At 41.8% G+C, this 16,558-nt stretch overlaps 1 protein-coding gene across 1 annotated transcript; it reads left to right on the forward strand.

The window, feature by feature from the left end:
- Positions 1 to 816: 816 nt before the first annotated feature.
- Positions 817 to 11,964, forward strand: AICDA (activation induced cytidine deaminase). Its single transcript, XM_061417984.1, has 5 exons — positions 817 to 1,060; positions 6,354 to 6,501; positions 9,161 to 9,434; positions 9,705 to 9,820; positions 10,623 to 11,964. Exons 1-5 carry the CDS (start codon positions 1,053 to 1,055, stop codon positions 10,674 to 10,676), a joined length of 600 nt encoding a protein of 199 aa, XP_061273968.1. The 5' UTR covers positions 817 to 1,052; the 3' UTR covers positions 10,677 to 11,964.
- Positions 11,965 to 16,558: the final 4,594 nt, after the last annotated feature.

Consider the following 16,558-nt stretch of genomic DNA (forward strand, 5'->3'; position numbering starts at 1 on the left):
ATGAGGTGCCCAGGAGGCGGCAGCTCAGCTGAGCTGCTACTGCTGCTGCTGCTAAGTCGCTTCAGTCGTGTCCGACTCTGCGACCCCATAGAGGGCAGCCCACCAGGCTCCCCGGTCCCTGGGATTCTCCAGGCAAGAACACAGGAGTGGGTTGTCATTGCTTTCTCCCCAATAGCTGAAGGACTGCTCCAAAGAGGTAGTGGGGGAAGGTCAATATATAAGATAAAAAAAAAAAAAAAAAAAACTATCCTTTGGTGCAATCATCTAGTCTTTTAGCAACTCTTGTAAAGCAATCAAAGGAAAAAAAAAAAAAATTCAGTGGTTTGGGAGGCAAAAACCTCTGTCCTAAGTCCTGAGTGTACTTGGCCAGCAACCAAGCAGGAACAGTTAGTGTCGGTCTTCATTGAGACTCAGAGCTATTGTGTAATTAAATGAGAAATAGATGCTTTTGGCTAATCGAACACACGACGCTTTTAAGTTTATTGTTATTATTATGTTTTAAAAATTAAAGATACCATTTTAAGGAGTTTCCTGGCAATCCAGTGGTTAGGACTTGGTGCTTTCACTGCTATGGCCTCAATTCAATCCCTGGTCAGAAAACTAAGATTCCCACAAGCCTTGAGGCACAGCCAAGAAATAAATAAATGAATAAAGGTATCTTTTTTTTTTTTTAACCAGGATTACAATATACAAACTGTCTACTCCTCCTGTCTCCTGATCTTTACTACCTGTGGAGGGTAGACTGCATTTTTAAAGAAGCAGAACTAAAGGAACCTATACATTAGGCAGAGTGGCCCGCAGTCATTTTCTCTCTGTGATTTTTTGCCTATGAAAACCCCACCCACCTCCAGTGGACCCAAACAGGAGGAAGCCTGCTGGGGTATGGGGTACCTGTTGGTGGTGATGCTGCTGGGGGGAGGAGCCTAAAGGGCTGAGTTCAAATTTGAATGTGTGAGACCGGTGCCTTGTCAGCCAGTGCAGCAGAAGTGCTGGAGGCAAGCTTTTCTTCCTAAGATCTTCAGGGAGCCAAGAAAGACAAACTGGATTCCACCATGGACAGGTAAAGCAGTCTGCTTGTGGGTAGTTGCTCTGGCTTTCCTCTCAGAGCAAATCTGAGTAATAAGATGTGCAAACTTTCCCTTTCTCCCCTAACACTGACTCACAGGATCTGCCTGGTCAAGATGCACAGTTATTTTTCTGGATCTGTCTCATCTTCTGTTCAGATCTTACGTGCTTTCCGCCCAATTATCTCTCTCTTTTTTTCTTTCCATACTCGAAAGTACTTTTATGCACCATGCATTGACTGGTCCTTGCAGTTAGGATAGTTTATGGTAGTAATATTAATCAGGCAAAGAGACTCAAATCATGAAAAGGTCATGGCAATACTGTACTAAAAACAGTAGTGGTAATGGTAATAATTCTGTAAACATTCAACTGTAGAACCTCTTGAAGAAAAACTTGACTATGGAGACTTTATTGAATAATTACATAGTCAAGAAATTATTTTCTAAATGCCAATATTCAAAAGTATTTGCTTGAAGGTCAGTCACTATGTCTGTGACAAGGAGATGAATTCAACTGAAAAAACTTCCTTAATATTATAGGCCAAAGAGGCAGTTAATGGCATTTTTACTCTTTACCTAGTCTTTCCATTTCTTCAGACATGACTTAACTTACTTCTTTAATGCATACTCTAAAATTTTGATGATGTCTTCACATGAAGTTTATGACAATTGTTATTACCATAGAACTTAATCTATTTCTATTGCAAATGTATGCAAATTTACACCTAATCCATATACTTCAATCTCAATGTAGAATCTTAATGGTGGATTAAATGTCCTTCAGAAACCTGAGGGCAAAATATCACACGTCAGCTCAGTTTACAGTGAAAACTAATCTGTGGTATGAGAGGAAAAAGGCTCAGTGGAGATACTTGTAAATAATGAAATGCAAAGCAACAGTAAAATCAGAGTTGAAATTCAGAGAGAGTCAAAGAAGGAGAGAGGATGAAATTCAACAGGAGAAAAAGGGAAATACTGTGATTTTCATTAAGGAAAATACTATCTGCAGAGCACAGTACTGATGGCACGCAGCAGGAAAGGATGACTCGGTCACGATTACTTTTAACCCATCTGTCTCTGGTTTGCATTGCTGGGGATGCAGCCAGCGTTCCGCTTCAGGGCACACAGCTGTCTGGCACAGCTGTCAACCTGTGGGCCTTACAGACAGTCTCTACTGAGTCCTCTGCATCCTTAAGAGACACCAAAGAAGACTTCCCTGGTGCGTCAGTGGCTAAGACACCACACTCCCAATGCAGGGCGCCTGTGCTCAGTCCCTGGTGGGGGAACTAGATCCCACAAATAAGACCAGGTGCAGCCAAATAAATAAATATTTCTTAAAAGAGAGAGAGAGAAACCAGAGAATAGGGTGCTGGAACTAGGCCCCCAGCTATAATTAAAGATATTTAACAAGGTCACAGGCATGCAATTCAATTCACTGTGACTGGTAACTTCTGATGGAAATTGTATTTTCATGTGGGGGTAGAAGGCCATTTGAATTCCTTAATCTGTGTCCTATCCTTCCTTATACTCCCAGGACACTTTTTCCTCCTATGGGAACCCCCTGCCAATACCACCTGCAATGCATGATATTGTACCCCTCCCCCACTTCTAATCCACACAGCCCAGGAGGACAGGTTAAATGCAAAAGGAATTTATTGGTAAGAGATGATGCCTAATCTATTTAAAACTGGGCCCAAAGGACAGAATTTTTTTTCTTCCTCTCCAGTACTTATTATGCATCTACTATGTATTCAGTTTATGTAGTATGCTGAGGGTGGTTATGTTAATTAATTAACAATAGTAATAGTAACAGAGGTAGTGCTGTGGTGGTTTTACCATAGTAAATTATTATCACTTTAGAATAAAGCCAGTGATTATTAGATCTTTGTTAACATTCATTTTGGATTCCTGTTAAATGTGAATTTTTAATTATAAAAATTTGATTGACTAATTTGTATATTGTTTCGTATATGTAATGTATACACTGGTGATACATCTAATTCTCTGCCTCAGGATTTAAAGTGGATTCCAGGGACTTCCCTGGTAATCCATTGGTTAAGACACCATGCTTCCATTGTAGGAGGCACGGGTTTGATCCCTGGTTGGGGAATTAAGATCTCACATGTCATGTGGCACAGCACCCCACCTCCCCATACTCCCCCCCCAAAAGATTTCCAATAAGCTTCATGTGTGTGAGAAAAACATTCAAATTACAACACTTTTAAAAATCTCTGGTCCTTGCTTACTGATTTACTAAAGGTGATACTTGGGAAGTTGACTTCTGGGTCTATCTCATGTATTTCACTATCAAAGTATCAATAACCAACATGTCCATACAAAAGTGGGTGTAGAAGCTTTATTCACAACCCTCAAATGGAAACAATCCAAATGTCCATCAACAGGTGAGTGAATATACGAAATGTGCAGTATGGAAGCAATGGAATATTGCTTTGCAGGACAAAAGAACAAACTCTACTGATACATGCAACACCATGGATGAATGTCAAAGTCATAATATACTTAATAAAAGAAGTCAGACACAAATGAGGTGATAATGTATACTTAAAATAAAATTCTAGAAAATAAACCATAATTATAGTTACAGATTAGTGGTTGCCTGGGAGGGAGAAAAAGAACCTACTGAAGAGATGGATGAGAAAACTTGGGGGGGAGGGGTACCCTAAAAATGTTCTGTACACTGATAGTTGCAGCAGTTTTAGGTGTTTACATCTGACAATATTCACAGAATTGTGAATTTTAAATGGGTGAAGTATGTAAATTATGTGTGTGTGTGCTCAGTCGCTCAGTCATGCCTGACTCTGCAACGCTATGGAGCCCATCAGGCTCCTTTGTCCATGGGATTTCCCAGGCAAGAATACTGGAGTGGGTTGCCATTTCCTTCTCCAGGGGATCTTCCCAACCCAGGGATCAAACCCGATCCTCCTGCATTGGCAGGGAGATTCTATACGGTACCACCTCGAAACCTCAATGTAAAAAAAAAAAAAATTGAAATAAGTTTCAATTCTCTTGCAAGCAAACCGTATTCAAATTACTGCCTAGATCATGACTTTGACAAGTTGTCTGCACTTCTGCTCAATGCCACTAGGTGGCAGCGTTATCTCTACTGGTAGATATATTTGCTGAAAAACACAAAGGACAAAAACCAGGGACACTCACTACTGATGCTTTGGTTATCAACCACATTGGGCTACAGTTCATGGGGTCACAAAGTGTCGGACACAGCTAAGGGACTAACACACACACACACACTGTATAGCTTGTGCTATGTTCACACTACAAAGGAACTTGTGTTGGCAGAGAGTTATTTCTACAAATTCAACTCTAAAATTTAGTGCTTATAACATGCAAGACACTGTGCCGAAAAACAAAAAGCAATCTGTCCCTGACCCCCATCCCCGGTGTGGGAAGAACATGGCAAAATATTTAGATTATATTGTGAATTTATACATGAGATCAGCCTAACTCAAATCTTGTAAATATACATGCATAAAAAGACTAGAAGGAAAAACATAAGTATATTAACAGTAATAATTATCATTACATAGTATGTCTAATTAGTAAACAATAGTATTAGTCACTCAGTCATGTGACCAGCTCTTTGTGATCCTATGGACTGTAGCCCACCAGGCTCCTCTGTCCATGGGATTTTCCAGGCAAGAATACTGGAGGGGGTTGCCATTTCCTTCTCCAGAGGATCTTCCCAACCCAGGGATCAAACCAGAGTGTCCCACGGTGCAGGCAGGTTCTTTACCGTCTGAGCCACCAGAGAAGCCCCATGTCTAATTATCAGTAGATAATTGGTATTTTAAACTTTAATTCTTTAACATTAAAAAATTTTTCACTTTCGACTTTTTTGTAATATTCAAGTTGAGAATGGTCAAATACCTTTCACACTTTTAACATATGACTCAAAAAGTGTCACTTCCTGACTCAAAGCACAGAAATTCTAATCCACATTCTACATCTGAGGGGGACAGATGTAGCAATCAATTGATAACAAAAGTTGAATTCTTTGATAGGGATGAGTGGAGAACAGCAGGAAACTTCAGGAGGGTTTTTTTGTTGCTGTTAATGTTCACTTTTGCCTAGAAAGAGGGGATAGTGGCAGTTGAGAGAGGTCTTCCTAGAAGAGCTGAAATTGATGTTAGGCTTTGAAGGGGGGGTAGGTTTTTGCACAGTGGGGGTAAAAAAGGCAAGTAAGGATTCAGTCAGGAGATGTATTCCAGCAAGACGGCTGGAAAGAAAACTAAAGACTAGTGCCAGGGGGCCTGCTACAGGGGTAAGGAAGGGGGTGAAATGATGGGAGAAAAGAGAGAAATACTAGGAAACAAGGCTAGAAATGTAGATGTGTCCAATTGTAAAAGCTTTACCACAATTAACGAGTTTGGAGTTTATTCTAGATTTTCTGAGATCTCTAGGGCACCTCATGGAAACTTATTTTGAAGGGACTACAGGCAGAGAGATCAGTTAAGAGATCAGGACAATGTGATAAAAAGAAAGATTAGGGATTGGATTGAAGCACAGAACCGAGAGAACAGAGCAGGGACACTCCCAGAAATATTGGAAAGTTTGACTCAATAAATTTAGATGATTAATTAATTAAATATGAGTGAAGGAGAATCAAAAATGATCCCAAGCTTTTAGACTGCATACTTGGGATGGCAAGTTGGTAGGATAGGAGAGGGAGGTCAGGACAGGGCAATTTGGGAATATTGTTTTGACCACTTAGACTCTGAGATCTATGTTGGACATTTAGCTAGAGGTTGGGGCCTCCCTGGTGGCTCAGTGGTGAAGAATCCACCTGCCAATGCAGGAGATAACAGAAGTTCGATCCCTGGGTCAGGAAGATTCCATGGAGAAGGGAATGGCAATCCACTCCAGTATTCTTGACATAGACAGAGAAGCCTGGCGGGCTATAGTCCGTGGGGTAGCAAAGAGTCAGACATGACTAATAATGGAGTGAAAACCTGAAAAGATGAAACTGGGAAAGACGTCTGTAATTCCAAGTTATCAACATCTAGAAGGCAGCCATGGGAGGAGCCTGTCCTGTGAGCGTGGATCGCTTTGGGGTTCTTGCTGTCTCAACTGGTCTTAAGTACAAGCATGAAAAGGGGTTTGTAGTGGATCTGAAGTGCACTAAGTCTTAGGCATCCAGCATAAGGAAGCAAGAGCGTCTCCTCTGGTTTGGCCCAAGTATTACAGATTTTTCTTTAAAAGCTGATGGAAAGCCAAGAAGGCTGCATCTCCTCCCTCCTCTCTCACCCACAGCCTCTTGATGAAGCAGAGACAGTTTCTTTACCAGTTCAAAAACGTGCGCTGGGCTAAGGGCCGCCATGAGACCTACTTGTGCTACGTGGTGAAGCGGCGGGACAGTCCCACCTCCTTCTCACTGGACTTCGGGCACCTTCGAAACAAGGTATCAATTAATATCTTGCTATTAATTAATTAATGCCTGCTTCCCAAGCAGCTACACTGAGGGCACTTTTATAGCCACCTGCTGATGATGCTACTCAGCCTGGTTCATTTGTCTCCATTAGATTTCTGAGATATCTTTTCTCTTTTATATGTCTCTGCACCCACAATAGACAGGTTCCAAAGGCGGTCATTTAACATCCTCCCGAATCCTGCTGGGCACATCAAGGCCACACTTTGTTTCAGTGCTAAGAATCACTGCCCCAAACCTTCCTCTCCTTTCCCCAGCATCCAAATTGCTTTTCAGATTAAGGAAGAAACCAAAAGAAAGAGATTTTTTATTTGGGGGATTCTTATCAGCTCATTCAAGCTGAACTGTAAACATGGAAAAACAAATTGTGGCTTTGGAATTTTAAATAATGAAGGAAGAAGAATTAGGAAAAATTAATGACTCAGTTTTATCTTTCAAATGATTTCTATTCCTTCCTGCTCACCTAGATCATAAGCCAGTAAGTACATTCATCATAGTGACCCTCAGAAAATTCAGGGAAGCCATGAATTAAAACTAGAAGATCAGGATTTCCCTGGGGCACAGTGGAGAAGAATCTGCCTGCCAGTGCAGGGGACACAGGTTCGATCCCTGGTGCAGGAAGATTTCACATGCCCTGGAGCAGCTAAGCCCACGTGCCACAACTACTGAGCTTTCATGCTGCAACTACTGAACCCTCGCACCCAAGAGCTCATGTTCTGCAACGAGAGGCCATGAATAGATAAATAATAAAAACTGCTTCTCAATAATATGGCAGCAGTGGTGGTTTAGTCTCGCAGTTGTCTCCAACTCTTGGGACCCCATGGACTGTAGCCTGCCAGGCTCCTCTGTCCATAGGATTCTCCAGGCAAGAATACTGGAGTGGGCAAGAATACTTGCCATTTCCTTTTCCAGGGAATCTTCCCAACCCAGGGATTGAACTCAGGTCTCCTACATTCCAGGCAGATTCTTCACCAACTGAGCAATAACACATCTAGCATTAAAAAAAAAAAAAACCTAGAAGATGAGAGAATTACGTTTTCAAGAGACTTCATCACCAAAATCCAGAAGAGTTTACATAACATGCAGTTGACATGTGGTCTTGGTGGAAACGCAGGGAAGAATCCCTGGGCAGAATGACACTGACATATCTCACTTTTCTTGGCCTCTATTTGTGTTGTGTTCATTGTCCCACTGCAATTGTTTTAGCTTCTAATCTTTTCCCTATTTGGTGATAAGACACATTCTAAACATAGAAAGCTTTTGTGTTCCTTTCCTTCTCTCTCCCTGAGTCTTCACAACAAAACTCCATTTAACTTATAAGGAATAAGAAGATCTAAGAGTTGGGTGACTTATGGAACTTAGGTCTTCAGATTCTGGGAGCAATGACTTTTCTGCACTATGAAGTGGACTTGCTATATCTCACTATGGTGATTACTATTACAATCATGGGGGTCATACAAACAGCAAACTCATTACAGGCACACCTCAGAGATTTTGTAAATTTGATTCCAGAACATGGCAATAAAGCATATTGCAATAGAGAATATTGCAATAAAGTGAGTCAAATTTGGGGGTTTCCTGAAAGTGCTAGTTTTTCAATCCTGTCTGACCCTTTGTGACCCCATGGACTATAGCCTGCCAGGCTCCTCTAGTCCATAGAATTCTCCAGGCAAGAATACTGGAGTGGGTTACCATGCCTTCTCCAGGGGATCTTCCCGATCCAGGGATCAAACCTGGATCTCCCCCATTGCGGGCAGATTCTTTACCATGTGAGCCACCAAGGAAGCCCTAGTACATACAAAAGTTATATGTTTACACTATACTACAGCTCTTTTAAGTATGCAATACAATTATATCTAAAACAAAAAGTGTATATCTTAATTTTAAAGCTTAATGCTAAAAATTGCTATCATCTAAGCCTTCAATGAGTCATACTAGTAACAAAGATCACTGACCACAGATAACCATAATAATGAAAAGTTTGAAATTTGCAAGAATCACGAACTGCGACACAGAGACACAAAGTGAGTGGATGCTGCTGGAAAAAATGACACCAGGGTTGCCACAAACCTTCAGAACACAAAGTATCTGCAAAGTCCAATATAGCCAAGCACAATAAAACAAGGGACCCCTGTATTTAATTGTTCTTAAACCACAACCGGTGCCTACTACCTCTTTTACAACACCCACTTGTCAGTCTCAGACTCTCCTAACCCTAACTTTTTATTCTCCACTTGGTGTAGTGGAGTCCCGTGTATTTTCACAACGGTTACATCAATAGCACTTCCAAGCCGTTTCTTCCTCTCCAAGGAAGGAAAAGCTCACAAACAAAATTAAATCTGAGATGGTGTGATGCTACTTGACCCACTCAACTCATTCCATCCTCCCACTGTTCCACAGAAAATCTGCACCCTTTTCCCTTCCCAAAGCCAAAAGTGCAAAGAGTTTAGGATCACCACTCATCATTATGTCCTTTCGGGCAGCTGCTTAGCCTTTCTGTAACCTCGGACAAAACCAAAGACAGACACGCCAAAAAGGCTGACCGCTGGGAGGGACACGAGTTAATGACGATGAAGCTACCAGCAGGACAGTCAAGGTCGGTCACCATCCCGAGTCTCTGCTCTCTCCCCAGGCCGGATGCCACGTGGAGTTGCTCTTCCTCCGCTACATCTCTGACTGGGATCTGGACCCTGGGCGGTGCTACCGCGTCACCTGGTTCACGTCTTGGAGCCCCTGCTACGACTGTGCGCGGCACGTGGCCGACTTCCTGCGGGGGTACCCCAACCTGAGCCTGCGGATCTTCACGGCGCGCCTCTACTTCTGCGACAAGGAGCGCAAGGCCGAGCCAGAGGGGCTGCGGCGGCTGCACCGCGCTGGAGTCCAGATCGCCATCATGACGTTCAAAGGTGCGCGGGGAACTTTCGGCCCGGCTCTCCAGAGCAGGACTGGCCATTCAGATTGGGAAAAGCCAGGGTGAGAGGAGAGAGCGGACAGAATTCTAACTCGCCCCCAAAGTCCTAACTCGCCTTTGGGGCTGAAAGCTGTCAAGGAGAATTGGAGGAAAAGAATCGGTGGACCCAAGACTTTGGGGGAGGGGGTGGCAGGGTTTTCTTTCTTTCCTCATGATTTGAGCTCTGACCCATCCCCTCCCCTCTCCTTTTTAAATTTTCAAATAGATTATTTTTATTGCTGGAATACTTTTGTGGAAAATCATGAAAGAACTTTCAAAGCCTGGGAGGGACTGCATGAAAATTCGGTTCGTCTGTCTAGACAGCTTCGACGCATCCTTTTGGTAAGTGAGGGGGCTTTCTTTGCTTCTCATTTTCTTTCTCTCTCCAAAGTTATCTATCCCTGGCACTACTTATATTTCCTACATTTCCGCGTGTGTGTTTGTGTGTGTTTATCATTCTCCCCTTATTTTTCCTGATGAAAACTTTCTCTTCTCTGTTTTTGTTGTCATTTCTCCTACAACTGAGTTTGCTCTAATGTTGTTTCACAATTCAAAGCCCTCTACTAGCCCTCTGGGGTTTCCCAGGTGGCGCTAGTGGTAAAGAACACGCCAGCCAATCCAGAAGACAAAAAAGATTCAGGTTCGTTCCCTGGGTTGGGAAGATCCCCTGGAGGAGGGCATGGCAACCCACTCCAGTATTCTTGCTGGGAAATCCCACGGACAGAGGAGCCTGGTGGGCTACAGTCCATAGGGTCGCAAAGAGTCAGACACGACTTAGCCCAAGCACCAGCCTTCTAGTAAGATTCCTTTCCCTTCCCCTCTTCCCCACCCTAATCCCCTCCCCTCTCTTTTCCTCACTCACATCTTTAACTTAGACTCTCCTCAGAATCCATTTTACTCCTAGGAAAATTTCTTCCTCTCTTTCTCTTTCCTCTCCCTCTCCCCTTCTTTTCTTAAAAAATATTAATGGGAACGTCCCTGGTGGTCCAGTGGTTAAGACTCTGAGCTTCTGGGGCAGGGGACATGGGTTCGACCCCTGGTGGGGGAGCTAAGATCCCAGATGCGGTGCAACCAAAAGATATAAATTTTAAAAAGAAAAAATTAACACAAAAATTACAAAGTCACCCACTGTCTTTCTCCACAGCCACTCTACGAGGTTGATGACTTGCGGGATGCATTTCGTACTTTGGGACTTTGATACCAACCTTCAAGAATGTCACATACAAAGAAGTATCTGTGAAGATAGTGGGGTAAAAGAACTATCTTTGAAGAATTCTGCTGTTCTTCAACTCTCACTTTGAGTTTAGAAAAAAAGTATTCATAGAGGACTTTTTAAAAAAAACTGTCTTGAAAAGAGAAGGAACACAGACCCACCAGGGTTAATGCCAAAACACTGGTTCAGTTTTTCAATGTAACGTCGCCCCCTACTGGGAAATGGCAGAACTGCAGGGCCTGGGAACCCCTATGTCAGTACTCTTGACTTTTAAGCAGAGAAAGCAAGAGGTTAATGCTGAGGAGCATGGTGAGAGGATCAGAGGTTTTATGACCAGTATTTTTAATTATTTGATTCTTGTTCTGCGTTTTCTAACGGTATTAACGATAGATTTTTCTACTCTTTTCCTTTGGGGTTCACTTTCAAGTGAACAAACTTGCCACCCTGTGATCCACAGAACCTAATGAGAGAACCTGGGTGACTGCAACCCCAAGCTGTCTATTCAAAGCATTAATATCCAAGCATGTGTTCTGTGTTTAATTGTCTGAAGCCTGATTTTAATGTTTGTACATACTAATTTTTTCTTGGCACGGAATATGCATGATCACCGTTAGGATGCTGTATAATAAAGGAGCTTAAAATGAATTTGAGGGCTGTGGAAAAGACATGCTACAAGTGAATTGATACCTCAGGTAACAAATCTGCAAAAAGATCCTTTTAGAATCTTAATTGTGCAAACACACATTTCCCACGTAACTAGTGAACACTTGGAAGGGAGTTGCTTGAATGTTGAGAAAAGAAAAAAGTCCATTCTCTCTGAACCTCAGCAAAGTCAACCAGGTCAAGATTTTTTCCCTTTTTTTTGCATGTATGGGTCCCTTCTCTGAAAGATGTGACAATATAAGAGACTGTGACAGAAGACAGTATTTGAGAGAGAAGGACGACAGAGCATTGCAAGGAAATAGTGTTTTATCCATTAAAATGGAATGATCCACCACAGCACAAACTGGTTATTTGTTCCTAATAACTATCATGGACTGTCAGAAAAATATTCAGAATAACGATAACACAACTATTACCTAGCAACCCTTGCAATGCAGATAAACAGATCTACAGGAAAAGTTGAAAGCAAAAAAAGAAAAAAACTTGAATGCATAATTGTACTGTTTTACTCTTATTGTACATAATTTGTGAAAGAATTAAATATTAAAAATCCTTATTCATGTATTCATATTATATGTTTATGGTATGCAGTGTCTCATTTTTATCATAATTTTCCTTTTTGTTTTGTTAAAATGGATTTGTAATGTCTCATACATTTATACCTTTGGAAATGCTAATAGTAAACCATATAATTGTAACATAGTCTAACATTGTATTAACATTGCTATGAAATCCATTTTCTTGATTTTTTTAGTAAATTTTTCCCACAGCAAATTTGATTCTGGCTCAATCAGCTGAATAAATGATAATTTTGGAGCTTTGGAGATAAAAGGTCAAACCAAAGTAATTCCAAAGGTGATTTTTAAAAAGTTAAACTACAGAAAAGTCCGTATGATGGAATAGACTTTGGAGTCCAAGAACAAGTGCACCCATCTATGTTCAACTGAGTTCTGACAAGGGTGCCGGGACCATTCAGTAGAGAAAGAACAGTATTCTCAGCAAATGATGCTGGAACAAGTGGATATCCATCAACAAAAGACTGAATATGGATCACACACACACACAAATTAATTCAAAGTTTATCAAATACCTAAGTCTGAGAAAGTTCCTAATTCATGCCTGCATAAGTCTGCTCTTCAGAACTCAGGGAAAGCCTAAGATACTAAAGATTTTTTCTACAAGTAAGAAACAGGGAACACAGCGCGGCCTTTCCTGGGCATGTCCTTTTCAGTCCTCCTTTTGATAGGACTCAATCCTGAGGGGAACGGGAGTGGGACAAGAGGGGAACAAAATTTTAGATAGAGATGTTAATCATAAATTCAGCAGAGGAACTCTGTTTTATGAGGATTCGGTTTCAAACTCAGACTGAGGAAAAAATTTACAGATATTATCTGATTAGAGTCTAGTATCCAGAATATAGACAACCTAATTTAGGGACTTCTGGGCAGTCCAGTGGTTAAGACTCAGCGCTCCCAATGCAGGGGGTTCGGGTTCCATCCCTGTTTGGGAACTAAGATCCCACCTGCTGTGTGGCTCCATAAAAAAAAAAAATGCCAATACATTTCTCCAAGGAAGATTAACAGACCTCTAGTAAGCGGATGAAAAGATTCTCAACATCCTTAGTCATGAGGGAAATGCAAATGAAAACCACAATGAGATACCACTTATAGTTACTATGATGGGTGTAAACAAACAAACTAAAAAAATAACCATTGTTGGTGCGAATGTGGAGAAATTAGAACCATATATTGGCTAGAGGAAATGTAAAATTGTGTAACCACTATTAAAAAGTTTGGTAGTTCCTCAAAAGTCAGTATGAAATTAACATTAAAAAGTTTGGTGGTTCCTCAAAAGTCAGTACGAAATTACTGTATGACACAGCAATTCCACTCCTTGGCACACACCCAAGAGAACTAACAACAGAGGTTCAAACAAAAACTTGCACATGAATATTCTAGCAGCATTACTGGTAGTAGCCTAAAAGTGGAAGGGCTTCCCTGGTAGCTCAGCTGATAAAGAATCCACCTGCAATGCAGGAAACCCCGGTTTGAGTCCCGGGTCAGAAAGATCCCCTGGAGAACGGATAGGCTACCCACTCCAGTATTCTTGGGCTTCCTTGGTGGCTCAGATGGTAAAGAATACGCCTGCAATGTGGAAGACCTGGGTTTGATCCTTGGGTTGGGAAGATTCCTCTGGAGGAGGGCATGGCAACCCACTCCAGTATTCTTGCCTGGAGAATCTCATGGACAGAGGAGCCTGACCAGCTACAGTTCATGGGACCGAAAAGAGTCAGAATGACAGTGACAGATACACACACACACATATCCTGCAATATATCCTTCAAAACACTGTGCTAAGTGAAAGACACCAGATATAAAATACCAAGTATTGTATAAGTCCACTTCCAAAACAGATAAATCCAGAGTTCTGACTCCCTGTAACAGTGGGCAAAGTATTTAACCTTTGTAAAGTTTTACTTTCCTATCTGTAAAATGGGTATGATGTTAACTTTTCATATATTTTTCGTATGAAGTTAGAGGATTACACAAAGCTGGCACTATTTTAGTGAATAGCATTGCCATTTTCTGTTCAGAAGACAGAAACCTAGGGACTTCCCTGATGGTCCAGTGGTCCAGAGTCCACCTGCCAATGCAGGAGACACGGATTTGATCCTTGGTCCAGGAAGACCCCGCTTGCCACACAGCACCTAAGTCCATGAGTCTCAACTACTGAAGCCTGTTGCAAAGAAATCTAACAAATTAAATCTATAAAAAGGTAAAATAAAAGTTAAGTATTCCAAACATCTCAACACTGTGTAGAGACTCAAATTCTCTTAAAACTTTCAGCTTGAAATGCCAATATTTAATGTAGGATTCTTTATATTATATTTGAATGCATATTATCTTGAACTAAAAACAAATAGATTTGGAGACCAGAAGGAAGGGGGCAGGACACAACCATTAACATAAACTGCTTAGAACCAACTAGATTTAACTTTCAGTAGATCTTGAGTCTCATTAAACAATAATTATAATTCATTATCCTCTAAATGACACACCCACAGGGGCCAGGACAGTTCAGGGCCAAAAAGGCCAAAAAGTGGGTGGTGGCTCCATTCTGAAAAATCCCCACCCCTCCTCCAAGCTGGTTAGAATGTTCCTCCCACTTATCAGCCCAGGAAACTACTCAGCCCATAAAAACTAACCACCCGGTATTTCAGGGCCCCCTCTCCTCTTCAGGCTTCCCAGGTGGCACTAGTGGTAAAGAATCTGCCTTTCAATGCAGGAGATACAGGAGACACAGTTTCGATCCCTGAGTCAGGAAGATCCCCTGGAGAAGGAAATGGCAACCCACTCCAGTCTGTGGGGTCACAAAGAGTCAGACATGACTGAGCACAATAGGACTGCAGCCCACCAGGCTCTTCTGTCCATGGGATTTCCCAGGTGAAAATACTGGAGTGGGTTTCCATTTCCTCCACGAGGGGATCTTCCCGACCCATGGATGGCACCCAAGTCTCCTGAGTCTCCTGCATTGGCGGGTGAATTCTTTACCACTGAGCCACCTGGGAAGCAGTGTATGAGGTCATAGAGAGTTGGACACCTAAAGATACACATAACACTTAGCCACTACAGACTGAAAAGATAAAATCCAAACTCATCTGGGGTTATCTCCAGAGAGAAAAATAGGATGGGAGAAAGAAAGTAGGGGAAAGGGAACTTAATGCTTTTTACTCCATACAGTTCTACCAAAAAAAAGCATAAGTTTTTAATAGTTAAAATTTTAGAAAAATACCATTGAAAACTTAGGAGTCAATAGCAATTCTCGTTTTCCATTCTCCAATGTTTATTTACTAACATACAGACTATTTCACTAATTTCAGGGGTTGAGAAGATTCGAGTGCATAGGTGAGCACATGTCTAGAAACTTTCTTTACCAATGATTTATGAAACACTTTAAAGGCTGGACAATGTGCAGGAGAGGGAGTCAGGGTTCCATCAGAGAAAGAGAACCAGAAAAAGATATATATATTATAGCAGATGGAACTCTACTCCATGTTATGTGGCTCCATGTTATGTCCCTGGATGGGAGCAGAGTTTGGAGAATGGATCCGTGTATATATATGGTTGAGTCCTTTCGCTGTTCACCAGAAGCTATCACAACATTTGTTTGTTAATTGGTTATACCCCAATGCAAAATAAAAAGTTTAAAAGAGAAAAAATAAAATAAAACAAACAAACAAAAAGATATACATTAAGAAGTTGACTCACCCGAGTGTAGGAGCTGGCACAGAGTCTGAAATCTGCAGCACAGGGTGGCACGAAGGACTGGTGAGAACTCTATGGCAGAAGCTTCAGTCCTCTACTGAAATATCTCCCTGGAAGCCTCTCAGTTCTGCTCTTAAATCCTTACTAACTGAATAAGACCCACTCAGATTATGTAAAATACAATCAAGCATTTTTTTTTGGCAGTGCTTCGGGGCATTCGGGATCTTTGTTCCCCTACCAGGGATTGAACCCTGTGACTCCTGCAGTGGAAGCAGAGTCCTAATCACTGGAATTCCAACTAAGGGATTACTGACTTCTTATCTAAGGGATTACTGACTTCTTATCTACAAAATACCCAACAACACCCAGATCAGTGTTTGACCGAATATCTGGGGCTTCACCAAAGTGAAGTCGCTCAGTCGTGTCCGACTCTTTGCGACCCCATGGACTGTAGCCTACCAGGCCCTTCCCTGCATGGGATTCTCCAGGCAAGAGTACTGGAGTGGGTTGCCATTTCCTTCTCCAGGTGATCTTCCTGACCCAGGGATCGAACCTGGGTCTCCTGCATTCCAGGCAGACGCTTTAACCTCTGAGGCACCAGGGAAGCTGACCCATAAAATAGAATGTATATGTAAGAAACCAAACAGCAGCAACAAAAAAACCAAAGTAAAATTAAAAAACAAACAAACAAAAAAAAAAAACAACCCACTACCACAGAGAGTTAACATTTGATTGCAGATTTGATTGTCATAGTACTAACTGCTTCATATCACTGACCCAGCTAAGCTCCATACTTGTCTTGGTTTAATCGTGGTTTAGTCATTAAGTCGTGTCTGACTCTTGCGGCCCCATGGACTGTAGCCCACCAAGCTCCTCTGTCAATGGGATTTTCCAGGCAAGAATACTGGAGTGGATTGCCATTTCCTTCTCCAGAGGGTC

The sequence above is a fragment of the Bos javanicus genome, chromosome 5 (assembly GCF_032452875.1).
Source record: "Bos javanicus breed banteng chromosome 5, ARS-OSU_banteng_1.0, whole genome shotgun sequence".
Taxonomy (NCBI): domain Eukaryota; kingdom Metazoa; phylum Chordata; class Mammalia; order Artiodactyla; family Bovidae; genus Bos; species Bos javanicus.

What these genes read in the sequence shown, in the direction of transcription:
- AICDA (XM_061417984.1), top strand. An exon ending in TCGGGCACCTTCGAAACAAG is followed by an intron (nt 6,502 to 9,160) that starts GTATCAATTAAT and finishes CTCTCTCCCCAG; the next exon opens with GCCGGATGCCACGTGGAGTT. An exon ending in AGCTTCGACGCATCCTTTTG is followed by an intron (nt 9,821 to 10,622) that starts GTAAGTGAGGGG and finishes CTTTCTCCACAG; the next exon opens with CCACTCTACGAGGTTGATGA.